A 16,553-nucleotide genomic window follows, 5' to 3' on the forward strand; every position below is an offset into this window, starting at 1 on the left:
TACTGGTCTCAAAGACTTAAAATTACTGGGGCTGTATTGTTTGCATCAACATTAAATATTATTTGGAAAGTACCACATCTTAGATCCGCTGTCCATATTCCACTTGTAGGACAACTGAGAATTCCTGATCCAGTTTGTTTAAATTCTTTGTAACATTTAAGATGCATCTGTCTCCGGATCCCAATTGCATCCCATCTGTCTGAACTATTTATATCAGCTCCTTCCACATAAGGAATACCACAATCTACAAATAGCAAGTGCAGATGCTCAAATTTGACATGCTCACTCCTTTATGGCATCTGATCACACCTCTCATGTTATAGAGGTCCGTATTTGCTCTGCTCCTGATTTGTATTGTTTAATGGACTTTTGAGCTTGAATACTGTTTGTTATCTCCATATATTTCATCCAGCAGGATCTAAAGTGTTAATATGTGAGAAGTGTATATATTTTTCGCATTTTGAGATTTTGTTTATTTCACATGTTTAGTAAATGTATAAATATAAAAGAAATTCTCTTTAATATACTTGAAGTAATTTATTTCATCTATATAAATTTCAACATTTTTTTAAAGATACATGCTTATTATATTTTTGTAACTTAACAATTGTTTAGGAATTATTTCCTTTGATTATAATGATGATATATTATAATCCGTCTAAATGTATTTTTATCCTATAAATAACTGTTATTGTCAGCACAGGGTCTATTTTATTCATGTGCTCAAATTTACTTAATACATAAACCCGGAGAGTTGTAATTCAAACCAACCACATTATATATATTCAACAGATTACATAGAACACTGTATTTCTTTTTGTGAATATGAACTAACATTCAATAATTATACCCTTTATATTATGTATCGCAATTAATTTTTGGAAAGATTGTATAAGCTCCGGGCGATTATGGGACACATTATATAACTGTACTTTAAACTCAGCTACGTTAAGGGAGGCCGGAGTTCACATCTGTAATGCACCGTATGGGAAGTTTCATTGTGACGTCATTAAAAATTCAACATGCGACAAAAATCTATTTAACCACATGATAATGCGTAAATAACAACTTACGTTTATTTATTTTATCAATTATTAATAAAAACATGTAAAATCACAGCATTTGATAACAATGCTGCCGAGTTATAACAAGCATATCTTGTGTCATAAATGACGTCACTAGCCTTGACTTGACGCAGTACAAGTGATCCAGAGGAGTGGATCCATTGGTTTAATAATTACAAAAATGAATACATATTAAATCATCGACAATGTTTAAAATCAAATCAATAAAATTAAAAGGAAATAATTTATTGAAAACAATAATATAGATTATTAATTTATCTGGGCTCTATGGAGCTGCATAACGACAGAGAATGTAAAGAATATCACTAACACGATAAGTGTATACCTGATTAACCTCAAAAGTGCAAGGGCATAGACTAGACTGTTTGAGCTGAAATATGAAATATTGATTGCTTATATCATGTATATTTTGAAAAGTGCTTGGAGCTGATTCTGCTCGGCATAACATTATTTTTATTCATGACAGAATTTAAGCGAAATGGAAATTTTGAGCTATTATACGCATTTTCGGCAAAATTACGAGTATTTCTGAAACAGCTCGAACTAGCTCCCAGCACTTTTCGGGAAGCCGATGTAAATCTTTTTTAATATGTATCATTTTTTTTCTCCCAAAACATGCGTATGCCCTTGCACTAGCATCATTTCCTACATTCAGTTGAAGGATTCTATTTTTATATAAGTCACGTGACACACAGGTGATACATGCGATGCAACTGGTACTGAGTAAACCTATCCATTATGGATATCTATATTACCTTTCCTACATGTTTACAGTTACTTTGTTACAAAGATTTTTAAAAATAATACGTATTAAGAATGAACTAAGATCGCATTTTCCATTTCCTTCCTTAACATAGCCGAGAACAAAACGTATTCCGAAAGACACCGTATGAATTGTGATTCAAATCCAAGTACTAATTTTGGTGATAATCTAAACTTGATCATATTTTTTGGAATCATATTGTTTTCCCCCCCTGAAAAATATTGACTACTTGTGCTTGAAAATGAATTATCAAAAAACCTTATTTCATATCTGCAGGACACTTCCTGTTATATTCCAAAAAATGGCTACAGTTTTTATGTAAGTGAACATATTGTACAAACTACAAGACACAATAAATCAAACTTTAATAGATGATGTTGTCAATGTGTTAAATTCAGAGGAGTTTTGTATGGATTTTGTAAGAAAACTTTTTCGACATCCCCAATCAGCCCAAAAAGTAGTAAAGTTTAATTCAAAATTCTTTTTGCAAATATACAAAAACCAGCCATTATATTTTAAAAACATTATTTTGCTACTTGTGTAAATTACAGGACCTTCTGGCAACCAGAATTTTGAAGAAAACAACAACGTTTTCATTAACTTGTCCCCGAAGTGAAAAATAAACAAAACGAAAACTCTTTTTAAAATCTACAGGACATCATTAATGATATTCCATGAATGGCTACTGTGTAAAATGTAAGGGAAGTCCATGGTACATCTCTCTCTCTCTCTCTCTCTCTCTCTCTCTCTCTGAAAAAGATTTTTTCGGAACCTCATTAGTTCTATAGGTTAAAAAAATCCAAAACCTTACTGCACATCTTTAAAATACCGAAAGAACAAGCATTCTGAGAGTATTGCATTAGTAATACTAGTCCCCTACCGGCAAGTGTAGTCTGGTTCCCATTAAAAATTAAAAAATAATAATTCCGTCAAAAATCCATTGAAGCGAAACACAATGCAAATTTGATCTGTAACTCATCAAGATACACTCACATACCAAAAATCAGCTCAATATCTGCAAGCGTTAAGAAAAAAAGCGGAAATCCCTTAAAAATTAAAAAGGACGTAATTCCCTTAAAATCAATGAAGCGGAACGAAATTCAAACTTGATCTTTAATATACACTTAAATACCCCCCCCCCCCCCCAAAAAAAAAAAAAAAAAAAAAAAAACAAACAAACAGCTATATATCTGCAAGAATTTAGGAAAAAAAGTGCGGAAAACCAAGTGGGACAGACTGACAGACAGACAGAGGGACAGCTAGACAGACAGGCAGACAGACGGACAGACTCAGAGGAAACCTATAGTCCCCTCCAGTTTCACCGGTAGGGGAATAATAACTAGCTACTGTTTCAAATGTAAGAGGAGTTTGATGAAGAAGAAAACGAAATAACGGATAAACCAAGATAACAAGTATTATCTCGAAATTTGAGTCGATTGATGATTGATCTTTTTTTTTAATCTGAAATTGTCATCGGGAATACAAAAATACAAAATAGCAATAAAGAGTCCACGAAATCCTAGTGAGAATGTTTTTCTTTCTTTCTTTTTTTTGTGATTCAAGGAAGGGAGGGGTCACTAATAAAGAAAACTTGTATTTATAAGAAGATGCAAAAATTATCTCCTTTATAGCCTTCCTTACTTGAAGACACCCGAAGTTACAATAGACGTGCCTAATTCCTGTTTTTCTTTTTTTTATATTCCGACGCCTGTCATTGTGGCAACATATTGTCATTGTTTGTTCTTTGCTTATAGAAACTTAATTTAATCCAGCAGTTAACATTTCATATATTTATTTTCAGAGATATTTTAATAGTTTTTCCAGATACACATTTAAAAAAAAATGGTTTTAATTTCTATTTCAATAATTTAATTCAAATTTTATTTTTAATAATTTAAATATCCTTCTGCATTGAATACAATTTCTTACTAAAAATTAGCCATTATGGTTAATTAAGAACAGCCTCAAAAGCTCCTTCATGGTACGAAAGTTGAGGATTTGCAAAGGATCACTCTCAGTGTGAACCAAAACAGAATTCATTTAAGTGGTTCCATAAAGTTTCTTAGAGTAATTAAAGAACAAAAATAAACACGCATATCCCAGCAAAATTCTTAATAAAAATATCATTTACTTTTGTTTACTTAGTTTACTACAGATAATCACAGTTTTTACTATAGTTAAACAATGTATCATAATTTTTACTATTGTAAATAAAAGAATTAAAGTTAAGTACTACAGTTTTACTATAGTAGATCATAATATCAAAGTTTATCAAGAGTGATTCAAAGTATTTTTGTCTGATTTTAAAAGAGTTTCATCTCTGACCTGTAATATTTTTACATTAATAGGAAATGTGTGCATTTTCAGAGATTATTCCAAAAGATTAATTGATATACAAAGGATTTAGATAAATCAAGACCTTAAATCTAAAAAAAACAAAAACAACTATAAATAAGTTTTTTTTTGTAACTGTAAACCATTTAGTAACGGTTGAATAAATTACAGTCTAGAATTCATTTTTTGTCCAATTACTTGTTACCTACCTGACGGAATGCATTCATATTTACCGAATGGCAACGAATTACATTTCTGATTGTCCAAGCAATTTGCATTCATACAAGCTCCTGTGATATTCTGTGAAAAAGAAAGTAGACTTTAAAATTTTGAAATATTTTACATTTTGTCTTTCATCGATTAGTTTTTATAGAAAGTGAAGACATTAAGGGGAATGTACAAGCCATCTTGGACCTATCTGGGCTTAAATAAGAAATACTAAGAATGCACTTAATGCAGTACCAACGTAGCGCAGAGTTACCCAGCATGCTAATGCACTTATTACCTACTGTTAGAGACCAAAATAAGTAAATAATTTTTTTTCTATTGTTTGTATTTGGGGAAAATTAATCGTGTTAGAAATGCACAGCTGCAGCATTCAGGAGATGAAATATGCAATGAAAATGATGCCAAATCGATTAATTTATAATATGGCTACAACCTTTCCTTTTTTCTTTCCATAATGCATAATTCTTGAAATTCTTTTTCATATGGTGGTCTCCTTCAGGCGATGCGTTCATGATGTCCGCCATTACTCTTTCACACAGAGTTTAAATAACACTTCTTTTTTTTAAAGAATAAATTCGACCGTAATCAGACATTTCATGGCATTTCTAAGTCATAGTCCTTATGTTATATAACTTACTCTTTTTTATTGCTGCATTGCGTCTTATGACTAATGACAAAACGCGATTTTAACTCCACTCTCGCAAACCGGGAAAACGGTCCTGTTTATCACTCGAGTTTCCTCAGTCATATTCCACGGAGCACGTGGTAGGCATGTGCATATTTCTTTTGTGGATATATGCATTTATTACAGTTGAATAATGCTTAGAATAAGCCTTGATAGTTTTCAACTCCTTTCAAACTAATGGATAATGATTAAAAAAAGTCCTAAACATATATGTTTAGGGTGGATCTCTTTTCTATGGCAATAGAAGAATGTATGTCCATTATTTTCAGTGAAAACAGCGGACTTTTAGTAAGAAACATTTCGGATATGTTAAAACGTGACTCTTTCTTTGAATCATTATGATGAACATGAACGTATTTTCTGCAGACTTGCAGGGTTTCTAAAAACGCCATAAATCTATGTGATATCTGATATATATTTATCAGATATCCGTTAAAACTCTTGACTTCACATTCAAAATTGCCTCTTTTTTAAGTTGTGTTTGTATACATGGGCTCTTTTTAAATTGGTTCTGCAAGGAGAATGATTTTTTTTTTATTTTAAAAATGTTAAACAATATGCTATACATTCAATAACAAATTGTAATTATTAAATTTCGGAAAGTTGGTACATGTGTCATTATTGTTCAGCAGATAGAAAGAAAAAACAATAAGTGTCAGGATTTTATTGTTTTTTAAGATTTCCTTCACGAGACTCACAGAAAGAGAGATTGTTTCCTGTACTGTCGGGTATTAGGTCCATACAATGTATAACATAAAACACATCATGGAAATGTATGTCCTTAACTGAAATACTTCTTCATTCTTTAACAGCAAAGTTTTTAAGTACAATTTTGTTTTTTAAATGCTTATTGGACATGTTGAAAATTCCGTATTTTAGCATAGAAAAATAAACTTTATTAAAGCAGCATTTAATTTTCATTGTGCATTTTAAGGAAAAGAAAACAGGTATATGGATTTTACACAGGTTTTTACACTTATTTATAAAGTCACCATAGCTGTATCAGCATCGATGCCTTACGACTCGGTAATAAAAAATTAAAAAAAGAGAAAAAAAACATAACTAATAATTGCAGTCATTATTACCATAAACTTCGTTTACACGTACTGCAGATTTAACTTGGTAAATTCTGAAACTGGCGTTCACAATGCAGCTATGCAGCTGACCCGCCCGAAGAAAACAGTACAGAAAATAACAGTATAAAGTATAAAGAGTATCAAAAGAGGATAAAACATATGTCTTTCGATAAAAATATTTATAATATTTGCCAAAACTACAAAAAACACATATACGTTTATCATTGAATTAAGATGAATTTTAAGGAATGTATATGCAACAAAAACTCTATAAAGCATATTAATGGCAAAAGCTATGGATACAAATCAGTACATCTTTCTTAAACATATATACCGCTTAACCCAAAGCCTTGGAAATGCTACACCAGGAAATTTTTCACATTTCCATGTAAATTGAGGGGCACCTTACATACTCACCACTTATACCAATTCGGAATACTTTTAAACGTTTTGAATAAATAAAACATTGAGATTTAATTACATTTCAAATAGTATCCTTTTCACATATTTTGTTATTTTGTTTTGTTTTTTTTTTTTTTTTTTTTTTGCTGTGGTCGTGCAAATTGCAACATATATCTTAGGGCTTTTGCAAAATGATTCGCCGTTGGCACTAAATTACTCATATATTAAATTCAACTCTGGGTGAAATAAATATCTACACAACCTCGGTGTTCACCGAGTCGCCTGTGTGGCTCAATAGTTAAGGAATAAATTCTTGTGCAATTCGAACCCCACTACGTGAAGTGGAGACTGGTTCTTTGGCCCCTATAAATCGAGATCGATCGTACGTCGCAGTCGGTGTTGGCACAAAAATGGTCCCTCACTCACCATAAGTGGCCATTAGTACCCAGTATATATCTATATTTGAAGCCTTCCACCGGCAATTAGCTGAGACACAATTTTTTAAAAAATCTCAAAAATACGAAAACAAAACAAACAAAAGTGTTGAATGAACTTAGTATCTTATTTCAGACATTTGCAAGAAATGCAGCTGTGAGAAATTACATCTTTATAATTAATTGCACCGAGTTTTGAATGTCGCCAAAGTTTTGCTAATTTACTTCTAAAATTCTTGTTTAAATAACCCTTATATAAGGAAATATCGGTTATCATTTAGCATTAATAAATCATGTAGAAGACTTTGAATTTAATTACTTACATGGATGTACAGGATTTATAAACATGAAAAAAATCTAAGTGACTTTCTTGTAACTTAGTTGTACTGTATATGCTCACAATACAAAGATTATAAAAATCATTTTCAATATTGAATAATAACAATATACCTTGTCCCAATGTTCTTTCTCGCTATAAATCCACCCTGTGTCCTGTTCGTATCTATCTGGAGCAGTTGTTTTGTTTTCATAATTAATTTCACAGTAATTTGCTCCTTTATAATAACTAACAGACTTACATCGCGTGGTCCTTAGGCACTCTTCTACACAATCTAGAATACTATACCCAGTGAAAGAGTTAATCATTTTTCTATCCAACCTGTAACCGTATTTCAATTTAGAATATCCGTCTTGTAAATGTCCTAATATAAGTAAGAATATATTAGCAAGAAATATAAAGTTCTCTACGATTTTCATATCTCGCTATTCTTTCTGCTGAATATCGCCACAAAAACAGGAATCTCTCTATTTATCTGTGGTCTATAAAAATCCCTTTATCGATGGCATATCAACGTATCAAAAGTTGCCGATCATTGTGATAATCGATATCTTTCAAAAGGGTTTTCATCTCATTTCAAGGTATTTGATGACAATATTATTAATTTTTAAATATAATTTTTTTTCAAAGTTTATTATCATATACAGAGAATTGATCACTTTCCCCGTCATGCCTATCTGAGTGTTCTTGGTATCAGCATTATTTTGTGATCTGAATGAAGTATTTTTAATTATGTGTTGTTAACCAAGGTATTTAAAACCTGGTGATAAAATTCCTGTTCAGCAAAAAGCATAAAGCTAATGCATATGTCTGGAACACGAGATAGATCATTACCTGCATTTAATAACATTTCGTTGATTTAATGAAAGAAACGTAAGGACATAAAAATTAATGATTATAACCAAGGCAATGAGTTATATTACAAAAAAGCAATACTGAATTCCATTGTTGGACATTTGACAAGTGTGTGGACAAGGCTGTTGAATTTGATAAAAAGTAGATTTCTAGGTTTATCCTCATGACGGGTAACTTCGAAACACATTTTTGGTTTAGCATTGTTTAATATAGGCATTGTATAAGTTTGCGGGGATATAAAAAATCAGAATGTCTAAATATAATTCATATGGTATGTTACGCAGCTAAACATACTTCTTTTTCTGCATCAAGCAGTTGTTTGGTGTCACTGCATTACTGTTGATTGAATTCGTTGCGCAAGAGACCGTATAAAGTATTGATTTTTACTCTAAATGCTAATAATTGAGAAATTACAATTCAAATATTTTGTATCATATTGATGTTTTTCTAATATCAACCATATCAATTGAAGCTTTTGTGTATACATTAAGAGAAGGAATACGGTAACGAACTTATATACCGCAATCAAGTACTAGTATTAAAAGTTTTTCGGGTTTTTTTTAATGAATCATTTTCGTTCTTTTTTTTCAATATGAATCATCAGCCGCCCGTATGACACTATGTATTTAAGATTTCATATGAGTTTAAACTTTTCTGGACCTTGGTTCTTGAGGAAAAAGTAAAAGATGCCAAGACATTTTCACTAATTCTGGAAATATTTCCCCTTGAAAAAGGCCATGGCCCTTCATTTGAGCAAACATGAATCCCCTTCACCCAACGATGCTTTTTGGCAGGTTTGGTTGAAATAGGCCCTTTTGTTCTTCAGAAGAAGTTGAAATTTTAATAAGTGTATACACAGACGATCAGACGGATGCCGGAAAATATCCGATCAGAAAAGCTCACTTGAGCTTTCAGCTCAGGTAAGCTAACGTGGCATAAATGCCAAAAAAATATTCTTTAATTGAGAACCCGAACTGTTCTAATATAGTCCAATACTTTTGGATTTAGGTAGATATACACTACTTATTCCATGATAAAATATGGAGATAACAAACAGTATTCAAGTCCATTTAAACAATACAAATCGGGAGCAGAGCAAACATGGACAAATAAAATTTAGAAAGAGTTTTTTCACATTACATAGACTTAGGCTGAAGGTGAAAGGGGGGATTTTTCTTCAGGCGCGAGGACATTAACCCAATTCAATACTATCTTTTATGCCCAAACAACGATTTTCTTTACTCATAAAAGATATTTCACTGAAATGGTAAGCATTAAGGATAAAGTTTACTATGTGAAAGGGCAAGGGTATGTCAATCAAACGAAATACCAGTTTTTTTCGGCGATTGTGTATTAATAAAAAATATTAAAACTATAATAAAGAAAACTGAGAGTAGAAATGTGAAAAAGCAAAACCAACTCACCAATAATGTCAGTCCGTGCTCATTGATTTGTGCAGAGTTTAACAAATTGAACACACCCGGTGAAACGTAAACATATTAACAACAAGCATCCTGAGAGTATTGCATTAGCAATACTAGTCCCCTACCGGCAAGTGTAATCTGGTTCCCGTTAAAAATTTAAAATGCCATAATTCCGTTAAAAATCATTGAAACGGAACGAAATGCAAACTTGATCTATAACTCATCAAGGTAAAGTTACATACCAAAAATCAGCTCAATTTATGCAAGCGTTAAGAAAAGAATTGCGGAAAACCCTTAAAAATTGAAAAGGTCATAATTCCGTCAAAAATCAATGAAGTGAAACGAAATGCAAACTTGAACTGTAACTCATCAAGATACACTCACATACCAAAAATCAGCTCAATATCTGCAAGCGTTAAGGAAAAAAAGAGCGGAAAACCAAGTGGGACAGACTGACAGACAGACAGAGGACAGACAGGCAGACGGACGGACAGACTCAGAGGAAACCTATAGTCCCCTCCGGTTTCACTGGTAGGGGACTAATAACAGAGCTCGTGCCCTGTTTGCAAAACAGTTTATTGAGCACACACTGACTGCTTTTTCACATTTCTATTCTCAATTTTCTAGATTATAGTTTTCATATTTTTCATTAATACACATCAAAATTTCTCCTTTTCTTAAGTATTGAGGATTAAAGTTAACTTTGTGATAGTTCAAGAATGTGTTAATCAAACGCTTCCCGAAATTCATAGTTTCAATAATTTCCAGATAAGATAAGTTTTATCATATTTCCGTGTGAAATGCTATAGCAACATATGTCATGATATTATATAGAAAATTTGAGAAAATATTAACTTAAAATTTATGTCCAGGCTATTTAACATAATGCACGTTGCTAGGATTTGTCAAGATTTCCTTGTGGTCAGCAACGAACGGACTGAGACTGGTTGCCATTTAGTGCCAAATTGTCTCCAGCAAGTTAATAATGGAACAAAATGGATCGAAGAATATTTGACTTTGAAATCCGATTTCAAACACAACCATGACCTGAGCCAGCTATGGAGGAGCGAAATTTCACCCCTTATTTGAAGAATCAATTATCTGATCAATTTTATGCTCAAAATAATACCAGCTGCTATAAATAAGAAATGACGATACGCGCGATATTGACTTTCCAACTTTTTGAAATTTTAAAATTCATTTCCCTACTCTCTCTAGTCAATAAATGTGGTGGTAAAATAATTTTTGATTCGATATCTAGCCTTGATAAATGACAATAATGAATAAAATATTACACATATCGTATTTGGCTATCATTGTATCCTAAAGTAATAAGTGATTACCTTATATATTTAGGTAGGCATTTTTTTTCTTTCAGTATATCCACCAGAGGGACGTTAAACAACAAATAACAGTTCATTTTGTTCTGTTTCTTCCGTAGAGTTTCAGATTAACATTCTTTTCTTTGTAGACAGTAATACGTAAATTATCTGAAGATTCCTCACTAAAAATGCTTTCAACAAGATTTTGAAATGCGCTTAAGAATTTATGAATACGATGAAATTATTCTTGGTATATAATCAATCTGTATTAATCTGTATGGTATCTTGAGCAGATGAACTAAAACAGAAATCAGAAATGATATCTGGAGAGCTACATGAGGAAAAAATGGGGGTGCTTGAGTCAAATTCATCATGTTGAGTCATCAAAGGGTTTGCATTTCGAATATCAAGGAAGAGTATCATAATTCCTTTAGAGCATTTTTAATGCTAATTTTGGATTTAATATCAGCATATCTAGGAAAGTATATTAAGAAATTTTAGAATGAACTTCGGAAGTATTGTAGATTGTTTACATGTTTAAGGTTATGAATGAAAAGAAGAATTTTAAATCAACTTATTCATTAATACTTTATTTGCAAAAGCGGGTACCTGTCACATTAAAATCATTTGTCATACATTTGTAAGTACATTTAAATTCCGTGTAAATATCCTGTGAGGTGTCCTTTCTTTTTAAACTGAGTATTATTGTCAATATCATTTATTGAACCACAATTCACTGGACCTTAGTTAGAACCCGCTAGTTCATTAAATTTAACTTATTAAACGCCAGTCCAAAGAGTACGTATTACTTGCTGTGCTTGCTCTGCTTTTCTATTGTTACACGGTGTAAGGTCCCACTTTTTTTGAGGTAAGGTTTATTTTCCATATTTCATTTATTTGTCCCAAGAAACCCAGTTACCATTCAAACCTTAAACGTTTTCAGAATGTCTTTTTTGTTAAATTTGAATTTTATGTATAGAAATAAGTATTTGAGTTTTCATTTGTACGGTGTAGAATTTCCGTCATAATAGTTTGTCCGTAAAGTAGCAAATGGCAATTTTAAATTTGCATTTGTGTTTGAGTTGTGTGTATAGTGTTAACAACTCATGTGTGTGTGTAATTGTGTCTTATCTACGACGTGTTCATTATCTATAAATTTGATAATGTGTGTATTTATGTTAAGCCACAAGAACTATATTTGTTCATTAACATTAGATATGAAATTTATCTTGACAGAAGGTTTGAGTTATATCTAATGTATGTAAAATAAGAAATCCATTCGACTGTGTTTTATCAGTCGAATTAAAGCAATCTAAAGGCTTGTATTTCTTCAATCAAAATAGAGTTGCCCAATACTTTAATTCAAAGAAGAAAGAAATATCCATCCTAACCTTCCCTTGCTTTCTCCAGCAAATCTAAATACATGTATTCTCTCTCGTCAAAGTGACTTTTCCTGCCAAAAATAGTACTAAAACTGTCGGTAACTTCTTTCCCGAGAATCTGATAAATATACGATACTCTGAATTTACATTAGCCGTACGTTACAAAAGTTACAACCAAATAAGTGTACTGCTAAGGTACTCTTTACTTTTTCTGAAAAGTTCCTTTGACTTTGAGATTTATATAAAGCTGGTATTTATATACCTGGTACATGATTTTTTTTACAAAAATCTTTCTTTTTTATATATAAAATAATGTAAATTTAGTGAACGATCAACTTGAAGAAAAGAAATTATCTCTGTGGAATTCTTGCATTTTTGAGGAATATTTATTTCCTCCATTTTTAAGATTTTTAGCTCACCTCAACAAATTTGGGGGAGATTATGTAATACCCTCGGCGTCGGTGTCGGCGTCCAAAGTTAAAGTGTTTGGAGCAGATTTCTTTTCAAGTATTTCTATGCCCTTTATCAATCAGAGGTGCTTGCAGTGTGTTTCATTGTACCAGTCAAGGTTTCAGGTGCTACGCAATTTCAGCTAAAGAACCAGGTTAATGTTTTTGGAGCAGGTTAAAGTTTTTGAGCAGATCTCGATTCCAAGTAAATATAAGTCCTATGTTGACCAAACTTGCATGGATTGTATGTTGTTTTTACGTCCCAATCGAGAATTTTTCACTCATATAGAGACGTCACCATATACCGGTGAAGGGCTTCAAATTTTGACCTTTACTCGGCACTTACGGCCATTGAGCAGTGAGGGATCTTTATCGTGCCAACGCCTGCCGTGACACGGGGCCTCGGTTTTTAAGGTCTCATCCGGAGGACCCGCAACTTTCACTTCAAAGTGCCGAGCGCATGGCGAAGGAACAGTTGCTACCCATTTTTTATCGACTTAGGTCAGTCGCGGCCGAGATTCGAACTCACGACCTCCCGATCACGGAGCGAGCGCTCTACCGACTGAGCTACCGTGAACGGTAAACTTGCATGGATGATACATATAAGGATCTACACTAATGGACTTGCTTCGGATGCTGGATCTGATCTACATTTTCCGGATGAGTTACAAGGTAAAAGTTTTTGGAGAAGATCTCATCTCCAAGTAAATATAAGGGGCCTCGGTTTTTAAGGTCTCATCCGAAAGACCAGTGACTTTCACTTCTACGCATGTATGTTAAGGCAGTACCCAGATCATATTTCGGCGAATTTAGACTTTTTTCGTAAAATGTAAAATTGATAAATCGGAATAGTCATAGATAAAACATTTACTATTATTATCCATTGTATAGACGTCATTGAGTCTTAGGCTAAAACAAGCACTCCACTACGACGTTATCACGTGACGTCTATAAATAGAAAAATTGCCTTAATGAAAAAGTGAAAAGTTCAACACTACCCCGGAGCTAATTCATTTCTTTTAGTAAAAATAATTATGTAAAAACATCACTCGGCCATGAAAAGTGCTGCTAGAATCCTACTCTCCCGACACAGAAAAAAATATTCCAAAGTTTCACATGAAACCTTACCAAATTTTTTACATTTTATACATACGACCAAGGAACTGTTATCAATTCATGTTAACCACACGATTCTAGCAGCACTTTCCAAGTACTATAGAATACTAGCTTTCGATACAGACAAAAATTTTGTTTCAAAGTATGCGGCATAGTGTTGAACTTTTGTATCTTTGTTGTTATAGAACGCCTGAGGAGAGGCTGATCGGGATTTCAATGCAATGCCTGTGTTCATTATAAGAAAACGTGATAAGAATATACCAGTGTACCTGATTCTAAATCCTTAATTCCTTATGAATCACACATAACATTCACGGTATATGCTTTAAAACTCCCATTTCATCTATTTGTTTACATGAATTCTCGCCACGTTTAATTTCACTCGGCAAATATTTGATCAATAGTTATGACGTCATGGGTTTGGTATTTAACCCCCCTCATAAATAATTAGCTATTTATACCACCCAAAAACGACAAGATTTAGTTTATATTATGTTTTGAATGATCCCATTCATTTCTTTGACATGAAATTAAACTTCAAATATAGATATTAAGAAATCATTATTTCTAAAGTTCACGTCATACAGCTTACTATGACGTCATATTGTAAAGGCAAGTAGGATATCTCTGGGTGTAGCCTTAACATACCCACGTAGTACCGGGTACTTGCCGAAAGAACAGTCACTACCTATGTTTACGTCTTAGGTTTGACGCGGAGCGGCTAGCGAAAATCGAACCAGGACTTCCGAAGCGAGCACCCCTATCACTAGGCTACCATGACCGGTAATTAGAAATCGACATGTAGCTTCAAATTCATTCTATATTGAGTGGTATATTCTCTTGTTTCTGATATTTTACATTGTTTTTGTTTCTTTAAATTCTTCATACTGTCTGCTATACACTTTTAGGGAAAAGAATGTAAGAACTGCAACACCCTCTTTTACTTTATACCTGCAATTGATGAAAAGAAAAAGCATGATACAGGTACATAGGAACCGGGGTACCTTACAAAATAGTTTATTTAGCATATTTCAGTTGTGCTACCTCAGTAATTTTGCTTCTTGAAGGCCATAATTAGCTTTACAATAAAAATGATATGTTAACATTTACAAAATAAAGGTAAGTGCCCCCGCTATAATAGAGCTATTTCAATGTTGCAGAATCTTATTATGAAACCGGAGGGGACTATAGGTTTCTTCTGAGTCTGTCCGTCTGTCTGTCCGTCTGTCTGTCCCTCTGTCTGCCTGTCAGTCTGTCCCACTTGGTTTTCCGCACTATTTTTCTAAACGCTTGCAGATATTGAGCTGATTCTTGGCATGTGAGTGTATTTTCATTAAAAAAATTTATATGTTGTGGAGATTTTGTTTATTTGTAATGTATTGTTTTTGGTCTTAGAATTTCTCTGAATAAATTGACTTTCAACTCCGGGATCGTTGTGCGCTTTTTGCCTGTGAGAGGTTTTTAGACACAGGGGAACAATTCTTACAATCCCCTGGTCTTGACCAGATTGACTCAAGTTAACTGGATTATTAATATTCCTTTATTTCTCAAAATGACGTTCCAGTGTGAATCTACTCTTCCTAGGATTTGTTCCCTTCCTGTCCATAGCGCATCACAGATTATGGGGAGTGGTCCTAGCTGTTACCCAACCTGTATAAATGCAACCAGAAAGAGACAAAATCCAGCAGACCACCCTTTATTAAATTAATACATACATTCTAATTATTTACAATTACTAAAGATACACAATACACAATATAACAAACATTATAATAAATACGAAACATTACTATCAGATTATAAAATATATTAGCCTATAAATACATTGAGCCATCTGAAAATTTTACCCATTTTTACAAAAATCGCGCAAGTCTACAAAAATATCTTACCTGTATAAATGCAACCAGAAAGAGACAAAATCCAGCAGACCACCGGCTGGATATGTCTCACTGCGCTACATTTATACCCCCCGTACATGCCCTGCATATTTGAGTATTTCCTCAAAATTTGCACTAATGACTTTTAATTTTGCTCTGAATTTAAATTAATATTATCCGTCCTTAAACCCTCGTTTAATCTTTAATTGCACCTTAAAATTCTTGTTAAACTTTTTGCATAATCTTGACTTTTTATTTACTGTAGATAATTTATACAGATGCATGACCTCTGCTCCCTCGCATCAACCTCTTTGATTGGTTACACCCTTATTCTTGACCAAGCCAGCATCTTATAAACAAGTTCTTAATCTACAAACAAATAGCAAACCTCATGGAGCTAATTATCAGCGGTGAAAAGTTCATCCTGCACTCCTGCCCAGCATCTGTTTTCTTCTATTTTTATCCTGTACGATCAGCTAAACCTTAATACATTTGCTACTTAACCCCCGAGATTCATAAATTCCACAATTTTCTATTTTTATGCAATTTTTGTTATGATAGTATCTTGATGAGTATCTTGATGAGTTACAGATCAGGGTTGCATTCCGTTTCACTTTACTGATTTTTGACGGAATTATGGCATTCTCAATTTTTAACGGGAACCAGATTACACTTGCCGGTAGGAGACTAGTATTGCTAATGTAATACTCTCAGAATGCTTGTTTCTTTTCAAAAATAAGTTGTAAGAAAGTTGATAATAATATCAACCCATTTATTATGAAAG

At 32.8% G+C, this 16,553-nt stretch overlaps 1 protein-coding gene across 1 annotated transcript; it reads right to left on the reverse strand.

The window, feature by feature from the left end:
- Positions 1–8: 8 nt before the first annotated feature.
- LOC133199108 (uncharacterized) lies at positions 9–8,194 on the reverse strand. Its single transcript, XM_061334981.1, has 4 exons — positions 8,179–8,194; positions 7,458–7,708; positions 4,392–4,482; positions 9–244 (listed from the first exon to the last, which is right to left on the reverse strand). Exons 1-4 carry the CDS (start codon positions 8,192–8,194, stop codon positions 9–11), a joined length of 594 nt encoding a protein of 197 aa, XP_061190965.1.
- Between the last annotated feature and the right edge of the window lie 8,359 nt (positions 8,195–16,553).

This window comes from Saccostrea echinata, unplaced genomic scaffold (assembly GCF_033153115.1).
Source record: "Saccostrea echinata isolate AGI-Se365-2 ecotype Australia unplaced genomic scaffold, CSIRO_AGI_Sech_v1 ptg000033l, whole genome shotgun sequence".
NCBI lineage: Eukaryota > Metazoa > Mollusca > Bivalvia > Ostreida > Ostreidae > Saccostrea > Saccostrea echinata.

Bases quoted from the DNA above. Each gene is read 5' to 3' on its own strand.
- LOC133199108 (XM_061334981.1), bottom strand. The intron at 4,483-7,457 runs GTATATTGTTAT...TCTTTTTCACAG, and splicing joins AGAAAGAACATTGGGACAAG to AATATCACAGGAGCTTGTAT. The intron at 245-4,391 runs GTAGGTAACAAG...TGCTATTTGTAG, and splicing joins ATATGAATGCATTCCGTCAG to ATTGTGGTATTCCTTATGTG.